The sequence below is a fragment of the Octodon degus genome, unplaced genomic scaffold, assembly GCF_000260255.1.
Source record: "Octodon degus isolate 3935 unplaced genomic scaffold, OctDeg1.0 scaffold00250, whole genome shotgun sequence".
Taxonomy (NCBI): Eukaryota; Metazoa; Chordata; class Mammalia; order Rodentia; family Octodontidae; genus Octodon; species Octodon degus.
Genome location: NW_004524826.1, coordinates 1,600,997 through 1,618,787, shown reverse-complemented (window position 1 = coordinate 1,618,787; position 17,791 = coordinate 1,600,997). Strand labels below are relative to the sequence as shown.

General features: G+C 39.6%; 1 protein-coding gene and 1 non-coding gene across 10 annotated transcripts in view; both read right to left on the bottom strand.

Annotated features, from left to right (window-relative positions):
• Nucleotides 1-3,179: 3,179 nt before the first annotated feature.
• Nucleotides 3,180-17,791, bottom strand: part of Dcaf6 (DDB1 and CUL4 associated factor 6) — a 169,501-nt gene continuing 154,889 nt past the window's right edge. For all 9 annotated transcript variants that reach the window (XM_023706302.1, XM_023706303.1, XM_023706304.1 and 6 more), the window contains 5 exons: nucleotides 15,939-16,077; nucleotides 14,065-14,221; nucleotides 12,676-12,764; nucleotides 10,624-10,729; nucleotides 3,180-3,647 (listed from right to left, as the gene is read on the bottom strand). In XM_023706302.1, coding sequence (XP_023562070.1) covers nucleotides 3,583-3,647; nucleotides 10,624-10,729; nucleotides 12,676-12,764; nucleotides 14,065-14,221; nucleotides 15,939-16,077 — 556 coding nt within the window. In that variant the 3' untranslated portion in view covers nucleotides 3,180-3,582. The remainder of the gene's footprint in view (nucleotides 3,648-10,623; nucleotides 10,730-12,675; nucleotides 12,765-14,064; nucleotides 14,222-15,938; nucleotides 16,078-17,791) is intronic.
• On the bottom strand, nucleotides 6,389-6,495 carry LOC111813979. Its single transcript, XR_002819084.1, has one exon. It is a non-coding gene; the product is annotated as a U6 spliceosomal RNA (small nuclear RNA).

Genomic DNA, 17,791 nt, shown 5'->3' with positions numbered 1-17,791 from the left:
TGTTGGAAAGAATTCAAAGCACAAACTCAAATCTGCACAAGATTATCAAGAGCACATTTTTGGTCAGTGTTTTAGGAGAACATGGCACATGAAGCTGTCTTTATTTTCCCAGCAGACCCTTGTGTTTTTCCTTTGGACTACCATTTTTGAAATGCTACAAATTACAGGCAAGTCAGCCCCTCCTGGAAGAGACTGGCTCGGGCAGGCAAGCCCACACCAAGTGTGCCAGAAAGCCTGTGTGTCCAGAAGTGGGCCTGTTGGCCAGGGCTGCGGACATGCCTGAGGACAGCCATGTGTTCTGGTAAATGGACACTGCATGCACAGGTGGCTATAGACCAAACTATCAACAAACATGATCCAAGCTTGTCCTGAAACATATTTAACTTGAAGATTTTGGATTTTTAAAAAAAGTTTGGGGTTATTATAAATCAGTATTTATAAACCAGTAAAAGTGTATTTAGAATAGTTTTGTTTCTATGATTAAATATGTTTCTAGTATGAGTATAGCTATGGACATTGTAAATCTGTGCTTGGACTTGGGGTCTAGGGATGTTTCTGGGTACCTTACCCTCCCATTATTTCCTGCAGCCATAATCGTGTTTCCTACCACCCTGTGGGCTAAAAAAGACTAAGCAGAGATAGGTTATTGGAGAATTGAGGGGGGATGTCCCATGTCTGTCACCTGAGAAAGCCCATCCGTGCACTCCCCCAAGGTAATTACATCCATGGAATATTGTCAAGTGACTTGATACCATGCCCAAGAACACAACCTAGTTTTAAAAGTTGGTTTAATGAATAGCAGTACTTCATCTATCAGTCAGTCAACAGCTACAGATCCTTCGTCCTGTAATCCAGAGGCTGAGCAGGTGGCAGACTGTGTCAGTGAGACTCAGGAGCCCCTTGGGGCAAGCGTCTGCCACTCCCACACCCAAGTCCTCTCCATCCCAGCCTGTGCACCTGGGCCCCATCACCCTACCTTCTGCCCTCTGCCCAAAGCCAGAAGTAGCCAGGATGGGGCAATTCTGCCTCTGTGCAGTGTTCTTTGCTGCCTGACTGCCTGTCTGCATTGCTGTACTTCTAAGTAACAAACACTAAAATTCCCTGCAGTTGCTGTGGGGAGAAGAACTAATTCCTCTGACAAACGTTCAGCAGTTTTAGGTTCACAGGAGAAAGCTGAATACAAAGTAGCGTTCCTCTGTAACTCCCGCCACAAAGGTTATTATAATGAGTAGTTTCATGACGGTAAGATGTATTGCACTATGGTCTGTGAAGACACTAACACCATAAAATCACTAGAGTTCCATCCTTTCTGCTGTTTCAACACACATTCCCCATCAACATCCTGAGGCAGGGTGGACAAATGCCACTGTGACCTTCTGTTGCTTTCCCTGCCAGCTCCTCTTGGAAGCCCAAGTCCTCCCGTGGCTTCTGTTCTCTTATCTGGCATCCTCATGGTGTATCTCTGTTATGCGTCATGATAGTGGAAGAAATAGCACACTGCATGCTGTGTCCTAACAGCCATGCTGCTGGAGGAGAGCCCCACTTCCCCTGCAAGAAAGGCTGTCTGGCATCCGTGACCGCCCATGTCCCAGCTGCAGACAGGTTGTATGTCACCCTGAGTAGCTTTTTAGATTTCTGAAAATGACAGGAATATCTAAGCTACTTGCTAATTAAACCAAAAGGGATATATGACTTTCATCAGTAAAAGTGAAGCTGCTAACAGTAAACTCACAAAAAGCATCAACAGAGAGGGACCCAAAAGAGGGACCCAACAGAGGGTGGGCATGGTGACACACACATGAATCCCAGAATGCAGGAGCCTGAGGCAAGAGGGCTAAGCTCAAGCGCAGCCTGGACAGCTTACTGGGACCCTGTTTCACACGGCACTGGCACTGGCCTCAGCCCCTGCGCAGCTGAGGGTCTGGCCTCCACTGCTGGGGGCCGTGATCTGCAGCTCTGGTTGCCAGCAGGGTGTCTGCTGTAATTCTGGCAGCCCCAAGGGCTGGCTCAGGATGAGTGATCAGGCCAAGCAGATGATCTGATGGCTACAGACTGACTGGCAAGGACATGCAGGGAAGATGTTTACTGACGGAACCGTAGGTCACAGAAGTTGCTGGGGTTAACTGCATCCCACAAGGAGACAATCCTGGAAGCACTGACTGGAAGCTCCAAGGGGTTACTCTGAGAAAAGGGAGAATCAGTACGCTAGTCTAGAAATCTGCTAACAGCAAACACCAACTGAATGTCTCTTACTTAGCAGAGGGTGTATGGGGGAGAGGAGAGAAGGAGGGAGAAGGGAGAGAGGAAGAGACTTGAAATGACCCTTTGGATCACCTGACACTGTCCACACCACTTTGCCGCACTTGCCCTTTTGCCTCCAGTGCGTGAAGGGGCAGTGAGCCGACTGTCCCCTCCCACCCAAGGTCTCACTTCACACAGAAGCCTTGGACATCAAGAGAACAGGAAAAAGCAGCCATGGAGGTGGGCACAGTAGAACTCCAATAACACCAGCACTCAGGGAGGCTGGCAAGTTCGAGTTGACCAGCCTGCAAGTAGTAAGCCTGTCCCAAAATAACACTACCAAAGGGTCTAGGGGCAGAGCTTAGTGCTAAGAATTGGGTCAATCCTTTGTGCCAGAAAGAAAAGGAGGAAGTCAGTCTACAGGAGCAGTTTTAGACCATAACCTGTAAGATCTATAGGCTCTGCCTGAGTATAGATGGACACTAGAACTAAGACCAGAAATTAGAAGACCAAATAGTCAACAACTTGCAATGAGATCTAGAATATGGAGAGATGTAGACCAGAAGTAGCATACTAGTGGGATGGAAAGGTCCTGGCGCCGGAAGGTGCATGTCTGGAGGTAAAGCGGAAGTGCCACGGAAAGAAGCCGGTGTGGTGGCACACACCCGGACCCCAGCACTCGGGGACTGAGGCAGGAGGATGGCAAGCCTGTATGAGGCCAGAGTGAGCACCAGAGGAAGACCCTGTCTCAACAAACAAAACAACAACAAACAGGTAGTTTAGAAAGAGACATGAAAAAATCTCTTTTATCACACAGAAGCCAACATAGAAAAGATTATTAAATCCAAGAAAGAACAGAAAAAGTTCTCTTGTTACAGAAAAGCTTGGAAAATATGGATCAAAGTGGCAAGGCACTGAATAAAAAGTCAAATAAAGAGTACCGGAAAACAACCAATATCTTTAATTAGAAATCAACAAGCATGCAAATGGCAAGTGTAGAAATTTATTTGAACCAACATTTTTCACTATAATGAAAATTACTCTTCCGCATTGATCTAAGCGCCCACATCTGAAGGCGAGGGAAAATATTGCACTTTGCAGTTTCTAGCACTCCTCATACACAGCAAAAAGTTTTACAAACATTTTGCTAGTTTTGTTTTTATACACGCTCCCAAATTCATGCACACACTCATTCCAAATCAATGTTAGGTTATCCCAGAAAAAGGGAAAAACTCCAAAAAATCATAACCTTAAAATTGCACTAAAGTTCTGTAAAGAAAAAATATAGTAAATGTCTTGTATAAATTTCAGAACATTGAATTGCTTGCCAAAAACATTTGATTATTCCTCATCTTCATTTTCATTCTCCTGACCAGAGCCTTCTGATCTGTCACCCTCCAAGCGGTCTGGAAAACAGGACAGTCACAAAAACAAACACTTTACAGCATTACAATTATAAATCAACTTCAATGCCTTTTATTTAAAACTGATTAAAATATTAAGTAGTTAATAAAAATGTAAAATCAGGTCACAATTATATATAGGTAAGTTTTTTCTTTTGTCTGTAGAGGTAAATACAAAAAGTAAAGGCAGAGCATGATCAGGTTTGGATACACATATAACCATAATCCTCCAAAGATTCCGCTCTATTCTACTTGCAGTGATTTTCCAGCAGCATTGCAGGACCTGTCACCAAGGAATGGTGTCAAGTACATGGAGAGGGTGGGGGTGACTGAGAGGCTGAGTGAGGGACAATACGGGGCCACATGCTACAGCGCATTAATTTGTTTGTACAAAGTTTGGGCTAAAACTCATACAATAGTAGCCAAAATAAATATGGTCTCTTCCCTCAAGGTGTACTATTTAGGTTAAATACTCAAGTAAATACGTATCAACACAGGCAAGCAAGGCTGCTTTCTCAAGCTTTCTGACTTCCACTAGTTCTTCCCTTCCTTGGGATACTTTCACCCAGCTCTTTAGCTATAAAGGTCTGCTCAGGGAAAGTCGGTGAAACTTTCCCAGACTTTTTCAGACACCAATCTGCAGAACTATGTTTTTTGTGAGCCTAATTGAGGATGATCCCAGTTGGCAATAATGGTTGTTTGCCTAACTTCTTGCAGACTACACTGAGGCCCTCGGGAATAGAAATTCTTCCTAAAAGTAGGGTTCTTTCTAATCTTAATCTCCTCAAGGCCTAGTGTGGGATGCTCAATAGTTTATTTTTTTCTCCTCTTTTCTTTTTTATGTGGTGCTGGGGACCAAGCCAGGGCCCATGCGCACTAGGCAAACATTCTACTGCTGAGCTACCCCCCCAACTCTACTCATACTAAACAATGAGTAGAGTTTCAAAAAAGTAGGATGTATCACATTATGGTCTATGAAGACACCAACACCATAAAATCACTAGCACCACAAAGGTGGAATCCAAGATACTTAGGTCATAACACTTTTTTCTACAGTAGCATGGAAAATATTCAGGTTGAGTGTAAGGCAAACAGTTTGGTCATGCTGTCCCACAGCAAGGAAAGGATGAACCCTATATTTTCCACATTATCTACAGAGGCTGATAATGTCCCCAAAGAATCCTAGTTCGACAGTACCAAAGGGCAACACACAGAATAAGCTAAATGTTTACTGTCCCAGTGAATTAAATCTCCTCTTATGTATATAAAAGTAACGATTTTATTTCATTTGAGACAAGGTACTGCTGTGTAGTTCAGGTAGGGCTTAAACTCACTATGTTGCCCAAGCTGGCCTCAAACCCACAGCGATACTCCTGCTTCAGCCTCCTGAGTGTTAGCATTACAGGCATGCATTAGCAACATGCCTGCCCTAAGATTGACTGATTGAATTATTTATTTTTTGGTGGAACCGGGGATTGAATTCAGGCTTTAGTGCCTGCCAAGGAAGTGCTTATTCCACTGAGCCATCTCCCCGGCCCCAGATTTATATTTTTAATTACACATATTTTAGTTGTTCTATATTAGTTGTATATTGAGTATAAGTGTTCAATATGCATTTGTAAATGTGCAAAATAAAATGTTAAGTAGACCTTCATAGATCATAATGAACCTCAGAATAATTTCTGAACAATAAAATGTTTGAGATTATTAGTATAAAATTATTTTATTTTTGGAGTGTGGGAGATCAAACCCAGGATGTTCCATTTTAGACACAGGTTCTACCGCCAACCAGACTGCCTCCCAACCTGTGAGATTACATTATCTCCATTGTGTGATACACTTTCATTTGGCTTATAGATCTTGGAGCACTCTATGGGCTATACTCATGAAAGACATGACGTCCTGTCGGGGGAGCATGAGAAAGCATTATCAGCTTACTCTGAAGTGTGATTGCTTAAGTTTCTTCATCACACTAAAAAGGAAGATGGGAAAGAGACTATAGAAGAAACACTCCAGCTTTTAAGCCAGTGGGTCTGCAGGAGAGGTCAGAATCCCGCAGTTCGAAGCCCGCTCCAACGACACAGGTGAGGGAGGCCAACAGGCTAGACAACGGACAGCGGCTTCCTAACTGAAGAAGGCAAAAGGCTGTGCTAGCTTCAAGCCGAGCTCCTTTCACTGCCAGTGCTCAGAGGCGTCTCTCTCAGTGCAAAGCCCATCTCTAAGAATAAACTACATGAAGTCTGCAGTTCACAAGGGGCTACAGTAGCACAAGTGCAAAGCAGCGCAACACTTTACAATCCCTCACTGGCAACCCCAGATCAACACTGTGTTCTTTTAGGGGGAAATAGAGCAAAAATAGCTCTTGTATCTGCTCCTTTTCAAGGGCACACAATGGCAAACTGATATGGTACCTAAGGTTTGAATTTGCGGAAAGGTTCCTTATTCTGCTGGAATATTTTTTTGGGGAAATTATTTTGACTAGGAAAATATAAAGAGGTATTAAGTTTGGGGAAGGAGATTATGAGACAAATTCCCCAAAGAAAACCTGTGTTTCCTAAAAATACTCTTGTTTTATTTTCCAGAGTACACTTTGCAAATCTTTTTTTTTTTTCTTTCTTTCTTTTTTTGCTGTACCAGGGATTGAACTCGGGACCTTGTGCTTGCCAGGCAGGAGCTTATTCTACTGAGCCATCTCCCCAGCCCAAGTTACTTTTTTAAATTTTTTTTTTTTAATTTTTTTTCATAAAAATATGGAACGCTTCATGAATTTGCGTGTCATCCTTGCGCAGGGGCCATGCTAATCTTCTCTGTATTGTTCCAATTTTAGTATGTGTGCTGCCAAAGTGAGCACCCAAGTTACTTTAAGAAAAGAATAAATATAACATTTATTAATAGGCAGACACTTGGTTGCAGAACTTTATTCTTTTACCCATTTACTCAGCAAGCATTTACTGAGCAACTATTACATACAGATACTGTTCCAGGAGCTAAAACTCAGCTGCAAATTAGACAATTAGGTCTCAGGCCTGGGGACTTAGCTATGGAGAGCAATCTGCCTAGCATGTGCAAGGCCCTGGATTCAATTCCTAGCCTGGGGAAATAAGGTGGACTGGGTTCCTATTTTTCATAAGGTCACTTTGAGAGGAAAACAAAAAACACGGCATTCTCCTGTAGTGTGTAAAAGTGTGAAAAGTTAGGGTACTGAGTGCTAGAGGGAAATAAAGCCAACAAACAGTGACCAGGTAAAGGGAGGATGGGGGGCAATATGGCACCAGTGCCCAGGGGACATCTCGGGAGCCCAGCGAGTGGAACCTAGGGGCAGTCTTCAGGGAGCACAGCAGCACTCACAAGCTCATGGCTAGCTTGTAGTGTGTGAACGCCTAGAAGGACAGAAGACAGTGGCTGCCGGGTCTGGGTCATTAGGCAGGACCTTGCACAACAGAGTAAAAGACCTGCTTTATTTGAACAGTAATGGGGAGCCCTTGAGAATTTAAAGAGGGATGATATAATCTATGTTTTCAAAAAAGGGTCACCAGCCCACTGCTTTTGCCAGCACCAACCCCACTCATTCCCACATTCTCTCACCTGGCAGCTTAACTACAACAGCCAGAGCAGTGGCAGCAGACAGCAAGTAGCCATAAAGCCTAACTTACAATTGGCTCCCACTTTCTTTCCTCCTCCTTTCTTTTCCCCCTAGTACCAGGCACTGAAATCAGGGAGCACTGAATTACAACCCCAGCTCTTTTAGTTTAATTTACTTTTTAAATTTTGAGATAATCTCACTAAATTGCCCATTTTGGTCTTGAACTCATTCTCCGGCCTCAGCTTCTCAAGTAGCGGAACTATTGGTGTGTACCACCCAGTCTGACTACTACCTTGCTTTATGAAGAAATGCTGAGCCCTTTGGTTGCTGTGTGCAAATCAGATTGAAAGAAGCACAAATGGCCCAAAGGAGGTGACTATTAGAAGTAATTTGGAGGAAAGTAGCATCACTTGCTGAGGACAGGCTTCTGTGCACGGCGTGGTTAGTGGCTGGAAGTTCAGCTTGATGGTAGGCTCTGTAAGCCAGCTCATCCCCGAGAAACTCCACCTGCCTGGATCTCCACATGCCAAGGTCCAGAGTTATGAAGGGCAAAATGGTCAAGACATAATGTAGAATTAAATAAGACATGCTTATATGTTTGGACTCTATCCTAAGAACATGAAGAGGCACAGGAGAATTCTGAGGGGAGGAACCTGCTCCAATTTTAAAATATCCTAGACACCAGCTTCTAAACCCTTCCTTCCCTAGCATTTACAGTAACATATTCAAGTCACTAATGACAGGTGAGCCTCTGGGTATCTAATCTCAAACTGGATGACCATTCGAGACTCAGTCAACCAGTACCGTACCAGGCCTCACATCCCAGTCCCATCTTTCCACAGTAGGTCAAAGCTTTCAGGTGTCAGAACTGCTTTCACGTCCCAAGAACTGGCCTAGATTAGAAGTCTCTAGTGCAGTATTTATCAGTAATGTGGGGAGCTTTCTTAAAATATAGAAGAGCATACCCTAATCAGACAACACTGAGTCAGAATTAGGGATGGAACCAGGTATTGGTAGTTTCAACTGTCTACTCTAAGAAGAAATCTGAAGAGGACTCCACTAAAACTCACAATTTAGTAGGATGGAACCATCTCAGTTAATTCCTTGAACTTCCTAGGAAGTCTTGTGGCGTGATAGACGGACTGAGGCAGTCTGCTAGTAGGTGCTTGTTTGGCTGAAGTCTATGTCTAGCTGTCTGGATTATGTGTCTATTCTCGCACTTGGGAAGAGGTGAGGACAAAGAGTGGTTGATGAGCTGGGTGTGGTGGCACACACTGCAGTACCAACACTCAGGCTAAGGAAGGAGGACCTCAAGTGTAGCACCAGTCTCTAAATAAATAAGTAAATAAATAAATGGGCTGGGAAGGTAGCTTAGTGCAAAGGTGCTGGAATCAATACTCTGTGCAGGGAAAGCAAAAAGCAGCTGATTAACTGGTCTATCAAATCACTAAGTATTGTGAGGATAAAAGCAGCAGACACATAAATTCTTAGGGTATCTTATTCTAGTCTTTTGCTAAGAGAAGCAAGATGAATCCACTAGGCCACCTTGAAATTATCTACCTAGTTTTGATTAATGGCAAAAGGAAAGAAGAAATGGAATCTGTAGAGTGCCAGCCAAATAACTCAGCAGATTAAAGCGCTTGCTTAGGCAGATGTAGTGGCCAGGTTCAATCCCTGCTGTGCTAGCCCCACCCCAGGGCACGCTGAGATGGCATTTGAGACTGGGTGTGGTGGTGTGTGTCTGTAATCCCAGCTCTTGGGAGGCTGAGCACAGGTGGCTCACCATGAGTCCAAGCTACATAGTGAGACCCTGTACTGAAATACCGAAGGAATAAAAAAAAAATGAAACCTGTAGAGTATAAAACACCTATTTACCTAAAACCAAAGATGGTAGTAGCTAACAAACTATTCTCATAGTAACATCTGTTTAACATATTTCTGGCCAAATGGAAAGAAAATTCATTTTCTTTGGGAAAATTTTAGGAGCGAACCACCATGTACACTGTACGAACAAGTGTATTTGAGAGTGATAATCAACACATGTATCTCGATCTACAGAATGCTGTCTTCTCAAGTCTAAAATACACATGGATGGATGGATATTCAGGGTTATTCATTTTTGACAAAAATGGGTCAAAGGGTGTTACAGTGATTAGTTTAATAAGAGCCCAAAAAGGCACTGCAAAATATTTTTTTAGCTGCTAACATTTTGTGTTTATATTCTTGGTTTATTTTGGGTTTTGCCCATTTGAAATTTTTTTTTTTCAGTAGTAGTACTTATAATTTGAGGATTTTGTTCTCTCTCTTTCTTAACTACCAACATACAGGGCTTGACTCAATTTTTCAAATACACAATACATTCTCAGCCTAGGAAAATGTATGCTACTTACTTTGAATATTCTCTCTCTCTCTGAAGAAGTGATATTTAATGCATTACTTAGTTAGACTTGAGTGCTAAGTAGAATTATATAAGCAAAAAATTGGGATGAGAGAAAACAACACAATTATGAAAATCTTTGAAGTGGGAAAGATCAGTATATACCCAAAATTCAAAGAGGGCTGAGTGGAGGTAGTGGTGACAGGAAAGAATGCAGGAGATGAACTAAAAAGGCAGACTGAGATCAGACCATCCAGAGGCCTGCATGTCATTAATGAATTGAACATATTACTGTAAATGAAATTTATATATCAAAGAGAAGCAAGGGCTTGGAAGCTGGTTTCAAGTTCACATCTCTGTATTTGTCAGGTGTGTGATCTGGTATTACGAATAATCCACTCTGCAAAGAGTGGGAATTAAATGGTGAGATCTCTATCTATCTATAGGTATATAGACAGACAGACAGAGTAGTACTTGATGTACTGTGGTTACTCTATAATGGTAACTATCATTAATAAAGAATATTACTCAACACATAAAAAAATTACAAAATCAGTGAAGTGGTAAACACTTGTTGATGAGCATATTTTTTAAAATAATGGCTATCAGACCTATTCTATCATTCTGAATATAGGTTATTCAGTTTTGTCTTCAACATTAGTCATACAATATGCATTTTTGTGTACCTGAAGCACTGAACCTCAGACAATCATCTAGAACAAGAAAGAAACTGAAAGCAGGATAGGAGATATCTATTTCTAGGCATGTTAAATTTATTTTTAGCTGATTTTAAATAAACTTACTACTAAAGTATATTTACTACCACACATCTTAAAAGCTGTGGTATGGTTCTGTACTCTGAGAAGAAAAGGAAAGCTGATAAACGTTGTCAGCTATCTTTTCATTCTGACAATTTTCACAGAGGCCCCAGTGAAGATGTTTGGTTGCTTTCATTTTTTTGATATTAAGGAAATTATACAAAATGACACCGACTTTAATAGTATGCTGCAAATTCTTACCAGCTCGGATATGATTCAGCGAAGCTAACATCCTCAGCATGAAAGAAGCCGGAACCGTAATGGTGTTTCTAGTTTCTTCCAGCATGAGCTCATTTCGAGTTATAACCTACAGACAAGTTTAGCAAACACAACAAAAATCAGAGTAACTTTAGTTTTTCCTTAAAGATTATAAAAACAAAACTAAGCAGATTCTGGGAAAAATTGCTCATTCTTTATATGGGTGATGCCTATATTTCTGCCTTATAGCTACTCAATACCAAATCCTTACTTCATGTTACATTTAAAGGAAGACTGAACATGCTACCTTTCTTCAATGGGTAGAAGGACAAGAATTAAGTTGAGCTTTTATGTGCATAGTTTTTTTCTCAGAGCAGTCCACTTGTGCTGCTCTCGTTTTCTCTATCTTGATACTTTCAGTAACATAACTGTGAATTTGTTATCCCTGGGTCACTTCATCCTTTGAAAAGACCTTACTTTGAGGCAAAGTAGTCTCGACAGCTGAACTTTTGGGCAAGATTTGGCAATAAACTGAGTTGCAAGTACTTGATAAATATTCATGAAATCTAAGGGATCTCACACGTTATCATGAGCAAAGGTACAAAGAAATAGTTAAACATATGGCAAAAGAAAAACAAAAGAGACAGTGGGTGGTGGTGGCAGGGGAGACAAAGGCAGAGAAAAAGAGACAAGACAGAGACAAAGAGGCAGACAGAGACAATGAGACAGGCAGACAGGCAGACAGGCAGGCAGGCAGGAAACAGAGGAAGACAGGCAGGTGTAAGAGGAAAAGGAAAATCATAGTTCAGTTCTCCAATAGTGACAATTCACGCCCAACTCAATCGGGTAACCAGGGGGCCTTTACTTCCCAGTCTGAGCTACAGTACGTTACACACTACTCTAAGTATAGTACTTTCACAATCACTCACGTTTGCTTTGCAGGCACACTGGCGGTGCTTCTTCCCTACAACTCAGCACATGCTGATGCCTCTGCCTCAAAAGTTTCTGTGTTCCCTCTCTGCTTGGTGAACTCCACTTGGTTACTTCTTAAACATCAGTCCAGTTATTTCCTTGAAAACACCTCTCCATCCCGTTTAGCAGCACAACTGTCCCTGCTTGCAGCCTTCCAGAGTATGGTATCTCTGACACTGATCCCACTATCGCTACCTGGCTGCGTGTGGCTTTCCTACTAGCAGGTGAGTTCTGAGGCTTCATCTTTTTAACCCAGCCCTGAGTGTGACCAACACCAAGTGTTTTACAAGTCTCTAATAAATGAATGGAAGCCTGTGACTGTGGTATGAAACATCGGCCTCGGGGCAGAGCAGGGGTTTTCCAGGTTGCATTTGTAACAGACCCTCATTTTACTAACCAGTAATATGGAAGCCCATAAATAAGAACCCTGGTTGAAACTGAGAAGAAATTATTTTGCTTTCTTGAGACACAGTAGCCCAGGTTGGTCTCACTTTTTTGGCAATCCTCTTTTCAGCCTCCTGAGTGCTGGGACTACAGACATGGATCAGCATGTCAGTCTTCTATTACCCACAATCTCTCTCCCAATTCTGTAGGAAATCTAGGGCCTCACAGAAGTCAGTTTCAAAACATGTTTTGATAAGAAGCTAAGGAAATCTTAAAACACAATAACAATCACTTATTCTGCACTGACTGATTCTAAATGACAAAGCCCCACTTCCTTCTTAAGAAAAACCCAAACAAAAAATGGCTTTATGATGATTCAGGAGGATCACTTATGGTAAAACTATTTTCTTAAAAGAATTTTTAACAATTGTTAAAATTATAGTAAGCACAATATGCTAAATTATTTTTGCTAACATACAACATACCTGATATTACTAATACTACTGTAATTAGCAAGATACTATTTTGACTTCACCTCTCTAGTATTATATGCATGTTTTAAATTTTTCTTTCTCTTAAGATTTTATCTCCTTAAGTGCATTAGCTTTTTTCATGTTAACAATAACATGCTACTGTCTGCTTGGACATTTTAGGAACAAACTGAAACATAGTCTGAAATAAGTATAATAAAAATCTTACTTCATCAGCCAGTTTGCGATTAAAAAACCTTGACTCCTCTAGTGGTGACCAGATCTTTATGTCATAATCTATGCCAGATGAGGCTAGAACTAGAAATAAAATTTATATATTAATATAAAACTAGAAATAGGCAATTAATTCAAGACACAATACATATATCAAACATGTATGCATATATAGTACAAAACTTATCAGAAATGAAAATGGTAACTATATATTTCATAAAGAATATTATTCTGAGCCAAGCATAGTGGTGGACACCTATAATCTCAGTACTTTGGGTGGCTAATGCAGAAAGAATGCAAGTTTGAGTTCTGCCTGAGCAACTTGGTGAGAAAAAAAAGGAAAAAAATATGTACACATACATATACATATGTACACACATGAATGTACACACATGAAAGGGGCTGGGAATGTAGCTCAGCTCAAAGACCCTGAGTTCAATCCCCAGTGTTACTTAGGAGAGAGAAAATATTTTTAATATTTAAAGATTTCTTGAAAGTAACCTAGAACATGACTTTAAGATCATCTTTTTAAAATTCTGATTTGTTTTGTTTTGTTTTCACAATACAGGATAGCCCAGGTTGGCCTTAATCGTTTGGAAGTCCTCCTGTGTCAGCCTTCTAAATGCTGGAATTACAGATATGAGACACCACATCTGGCACAGAACCATCCTGAAGCAATTAAAGTTTCTGCTTTATTCACTGTTCTGAGATAAGTGGCCATTTCAAGCAGAAGGCAAGAGCAAGACAATGTTCTTTCATTCTAATAATTTAGGTACAAGAAGATTCTTTAAAAGATTTAGGCCCCGCCCCTGGGCGCGCTGAGCCAGTGACAGTCTGGGCATGGTGGTGCATGCCTGTAATCCCAGTGCTGGGGAGGCTAAAAACAGGAGGATCACCAAGAGTCCGAGCTGCCTAGTGAGACCCTGTACCAAATACATTAAAAAAAAAATTAAAAAAAAAAAAAAAAGACTTAAAAGTTCACTTTGGATAAATGAGTTGTCATACCAAATCTCTTGTAGCTGATAAAACCTAGAAGCAGTATCAGAAGAAATTATTTCCTTAGCCTTTCTGCTAAAAGCGATCCTTTGCAAACCCAAGCGAGTTATAATTGACTATAGTGGTATTTAGGATAAAATGGACCTTTTTTTTTTTTTTTGAGACAAGGTCTTGCTATATAGTTCAGGCTGGTGTTAAACTCATTATGTAGCCTAGATTGGCCCTGAACTCAGGGCAAGCCTCCTGCCTCAGCCTCCCAAGTGCTAGGATTATAGATGTACACCACCATGCCTGGCCTCGACTATCCTTACAATAGCAGTAACTAGAAAAATATTGGAGCTGATGAATCACACAATTGCTAGCCCTCGTCTATGAAATGTCACCTTACTTGGGTCAAATGGATGTGGCTGCAAACAGTTCACCACATGATTATCTGCTTCCAGGAGCATCAAATGTTCAGCAGTGTGCCGATCCCAGATGAAAATATGGCCACAGTCAGAGCCGCTCATTACAAAGTTAGCACCCCAGAAATTGGCTTCTTTTATCTATTTTTTAAAAAGCAGAATATAAGAAAATTCAAATCAGTTATTAAATACCAAGCCTTTTGCTTAACATTTAAAACAGTCTTAGAAAATAATAAAGTTAAAAACTAAGTTTGCTTTCTAGTATCTTAAAATCATGACAGATTGATCAGCATAGATAATATGAAGTAAGAAATAAAAAGTTCCGTTAGAACAGAGACTTCAGTTTGTTGGATGTCATATTTACAGTGCCTGAAACAGTATGTGGCCAAAGTAGGCACCCAACCTTGCAATGAATAAACAGAATTGTGGGCTTTGACACATCAACAATATGCCTTTAAGCCCTGCAACCAGGGCTGCTGAGGCAGGAGGACTGCAAATTCAAGGTCAGCCCAGACAAGTGAGTGAGACCCTGTTTCAAAATAAAAAGGGCAAGGGATGTAGCTCAATGGTAAGGGACCCTTTGGTTCAATACCTAGCACCACCACTCATACACATACTCTAAGAAAGGAAATTATACACACAAGCTTCTCCAAATACATACTCGAACTTTCAAAATACCCTATGTTAGATTTGTAAGATGATGAATTCAAAAAAGAATTGTATTTTTTATTTTTCCAAAAGAACAATTTGTTCATTAGATATCAGAAGCTCACATATCAAGAAGGAAAGAGATGTTGCTTTAACAAAGCAATGAAACAAAGGAATATGGTAAACTAGGTTGTTGTTTTTGTTGTGATGACATTTTCAATAGATATGTATCAATGAACCATCAAAAAATCTCTGTATTTCTGATCAGGCCTTAAACTCATTTTGTCTGCAGATGCTACACTGCCATTTTTGGTGCTCCCATGGTAGAGGGGAGCTGGCTCTGTCGTGACTTGCTCTATTTACTTGACTTCTTTTATCCCCATCCCTTTTAATTATTTTCATCTAAAATATAACCAGAAAAGTATACAATATGTAAATTGGCTGCCTGTACTATTAGTATCTTTTCTAAAAAATGATGAAAATGATACTATGACTGATAACCAGGGATGGCAAATTAATTCCCCACCTCAAAGTCAAGTTTCTACCAAGGCTCTGCAGAATAGGTAACAAAATGAATATATGACAACACTTTCTAGATACGAATGGTTCAGAGTAACAGGAACATGATCTTGAGAGACTTTATTAATAAATACTGCACTAGATACACAGGTCCATGGATTGTAACACTAAAACAGATCTTATGAGATAAAGTGCTTTTATTCTTCATACTTCATAGATGAGGAAATTAAAGCCGAGAGAGACAAAGTGACTACAATGAAATTTCACTTGTCAATCTTAAAGAGGGTATAATTCAAATACTCTGTATTTTATAGTCAACCTGAATTTTATAAATCCAAGTCCTCATTTACAAAGGGTGATAATATGAGCTTAAAAAAAAAAAAAAAAAAAGCTAGTGACAATGCAGGTAAACAAGTGTGAAGGAGAAAAAGTAAAATAAGGCAATGGTTATCTGAATAAGCTACAAAATTTTTTTTAAAAAACCTACATACATTTTCAGTATAATTTTTTGTAAAAATAATGATCTTTCACATTATGTTATAGATCTAAAAGAACCACGGTGTAACAGAACTGTGAGGGTTCAATAACATTATTTTACAAATCATACGGCAATACAAAAACAATCATTATAGAAAAACATTTATATGATGAAACTGCAATTTCACACAAGAATGCCATGAGCATTTGGTACCATTGTCCTGGAGTTGCGATGACCCTTATAGACCATCTTTACTAGTGGCCTTCTAATGTTCAAGGAATCCAATTCTTCCATTTCTTTTCTTTCTTTTCTCCGCCGGAAGAACTCCTGAATACGGGCAACAGCAGAGCGTCTATGTATTCCATATTAAAACAAAAAGCAGAAACAAATAAAAATCTTTTACAAGGCAATCCAGAATGAATGACATTGAGGAACTTTAAAGATCACTGTCTATAATATATTTAAGTACATTATTTCAATAAAGCACCCCAACCAAAAGCATAAAAAAGCAGACACAGTGAGAATACATTAGACTAGTTAAGTTACTACAACAAGGTATTTTAGTTAAGAGAACACTTAGAAATTTGATACTGATTGAAAAAGTACAGAAAGTGGCATGCGGCACACTAGTTTTTATAAAATCATAAGACAGACAAAATTCATATGCAACTTTACTATTTGTAAATCATACTTAATGTTCTTTATTCTCATTACAAAGAGGTATAAACAGAAGCCAGAAAAAACTATGGGCAACATGTATCACAGGACAAACTAATATTTTGAGATTTTATTTAAGACACTAACGATGTTAAGAAACAGACAAAAAATATTAACATATAAGGAATAAAACAAGGACCTTCAAATAGCATCTCTTCTATACAGGCTCCAGATGGGATAGGAATTCAGAGAAAATGAAGTAGATTTTACTCTCCTAAGAAGAGAGTTGCTAACAGAACTGGGGACTCAGAAATAAAGGACTCTTGTGCTAATAAATTTAAAAAACCTAAAAATACAACTAAAAAATACTTTTAAAACTGATTTTACAATGAACTTTCTAACACATGATATTTGTTAATTTTGTAGTTTAAATTTATACTTAAAACACATTTTGACATACATGGATCAGAAATACAAGATACTTAACAGTCTATAATTTAGAAAAACAAAGCTCACCGCAATTAATATACAAAAAGATGATCAGTCTCGCTAGTAATAAAATGAAAACAAAGTTGCTCTGCTTAGCAGACTGAAAGGATTTTATGTCTATCAGAGTAGCAAGCATTTAGAGAAATATACAATATTGGTAGGAGTTTAAACATGATTTCACATATATTAAAGAAAGCACATTCTTTTACTATAAATGTTCACCGAAGTACAACACAGAAACAGGAAGACACAAAATCATAAGGTACAGGTCAGTAAATGTCACAAACAGAAAGGTCTATCTAACCAACATCATTACTGACAAAAAGCATAACCAGTATTCTAAAACTTTCCTTTGTATCCCCCATTCCTATTATTTCTTTCCCCTATAAGGAAGCCAATTTTCTCACTTCTAATACCATGGAGTAATTCTGCTTGTTCATGAACTTTAATTAAATGCAATCAGACAATATGTATTTCTTAATGTCTAGTTTCTTTGGCTCAACATTGTAAGATTCATCAATAATACTGTACTTAGCTGTAGTTTCTCATATTTGCTGTGTTATTTTGCATAAACATAATTTATCTATTCTGTCAGTGGGCAATAGGCTATTTACAGCTTTTAATTATTAAAACAGGGCTGTCAATATTTGCTAATACCTTTTGGCGAACATAGGTACATTTTCATGCTGGATATGTACAAAAAAGAGCATTGGACTACAATATGTACATAATGCTCACCTTTAAGAGATAACCCCATTTTCTCAAAGTGGCTGTAGAAGTTTATACTCCCATCAGCAATAAAGCTGACTACTTTTTTGAGAAATTAACATATATTATAATTTAAAACATGTATACACTTTGGAGGCTGGAGGTACAGCTCCATGGTAGAGAATCTAATTACATGCATGATACCGGGGGTT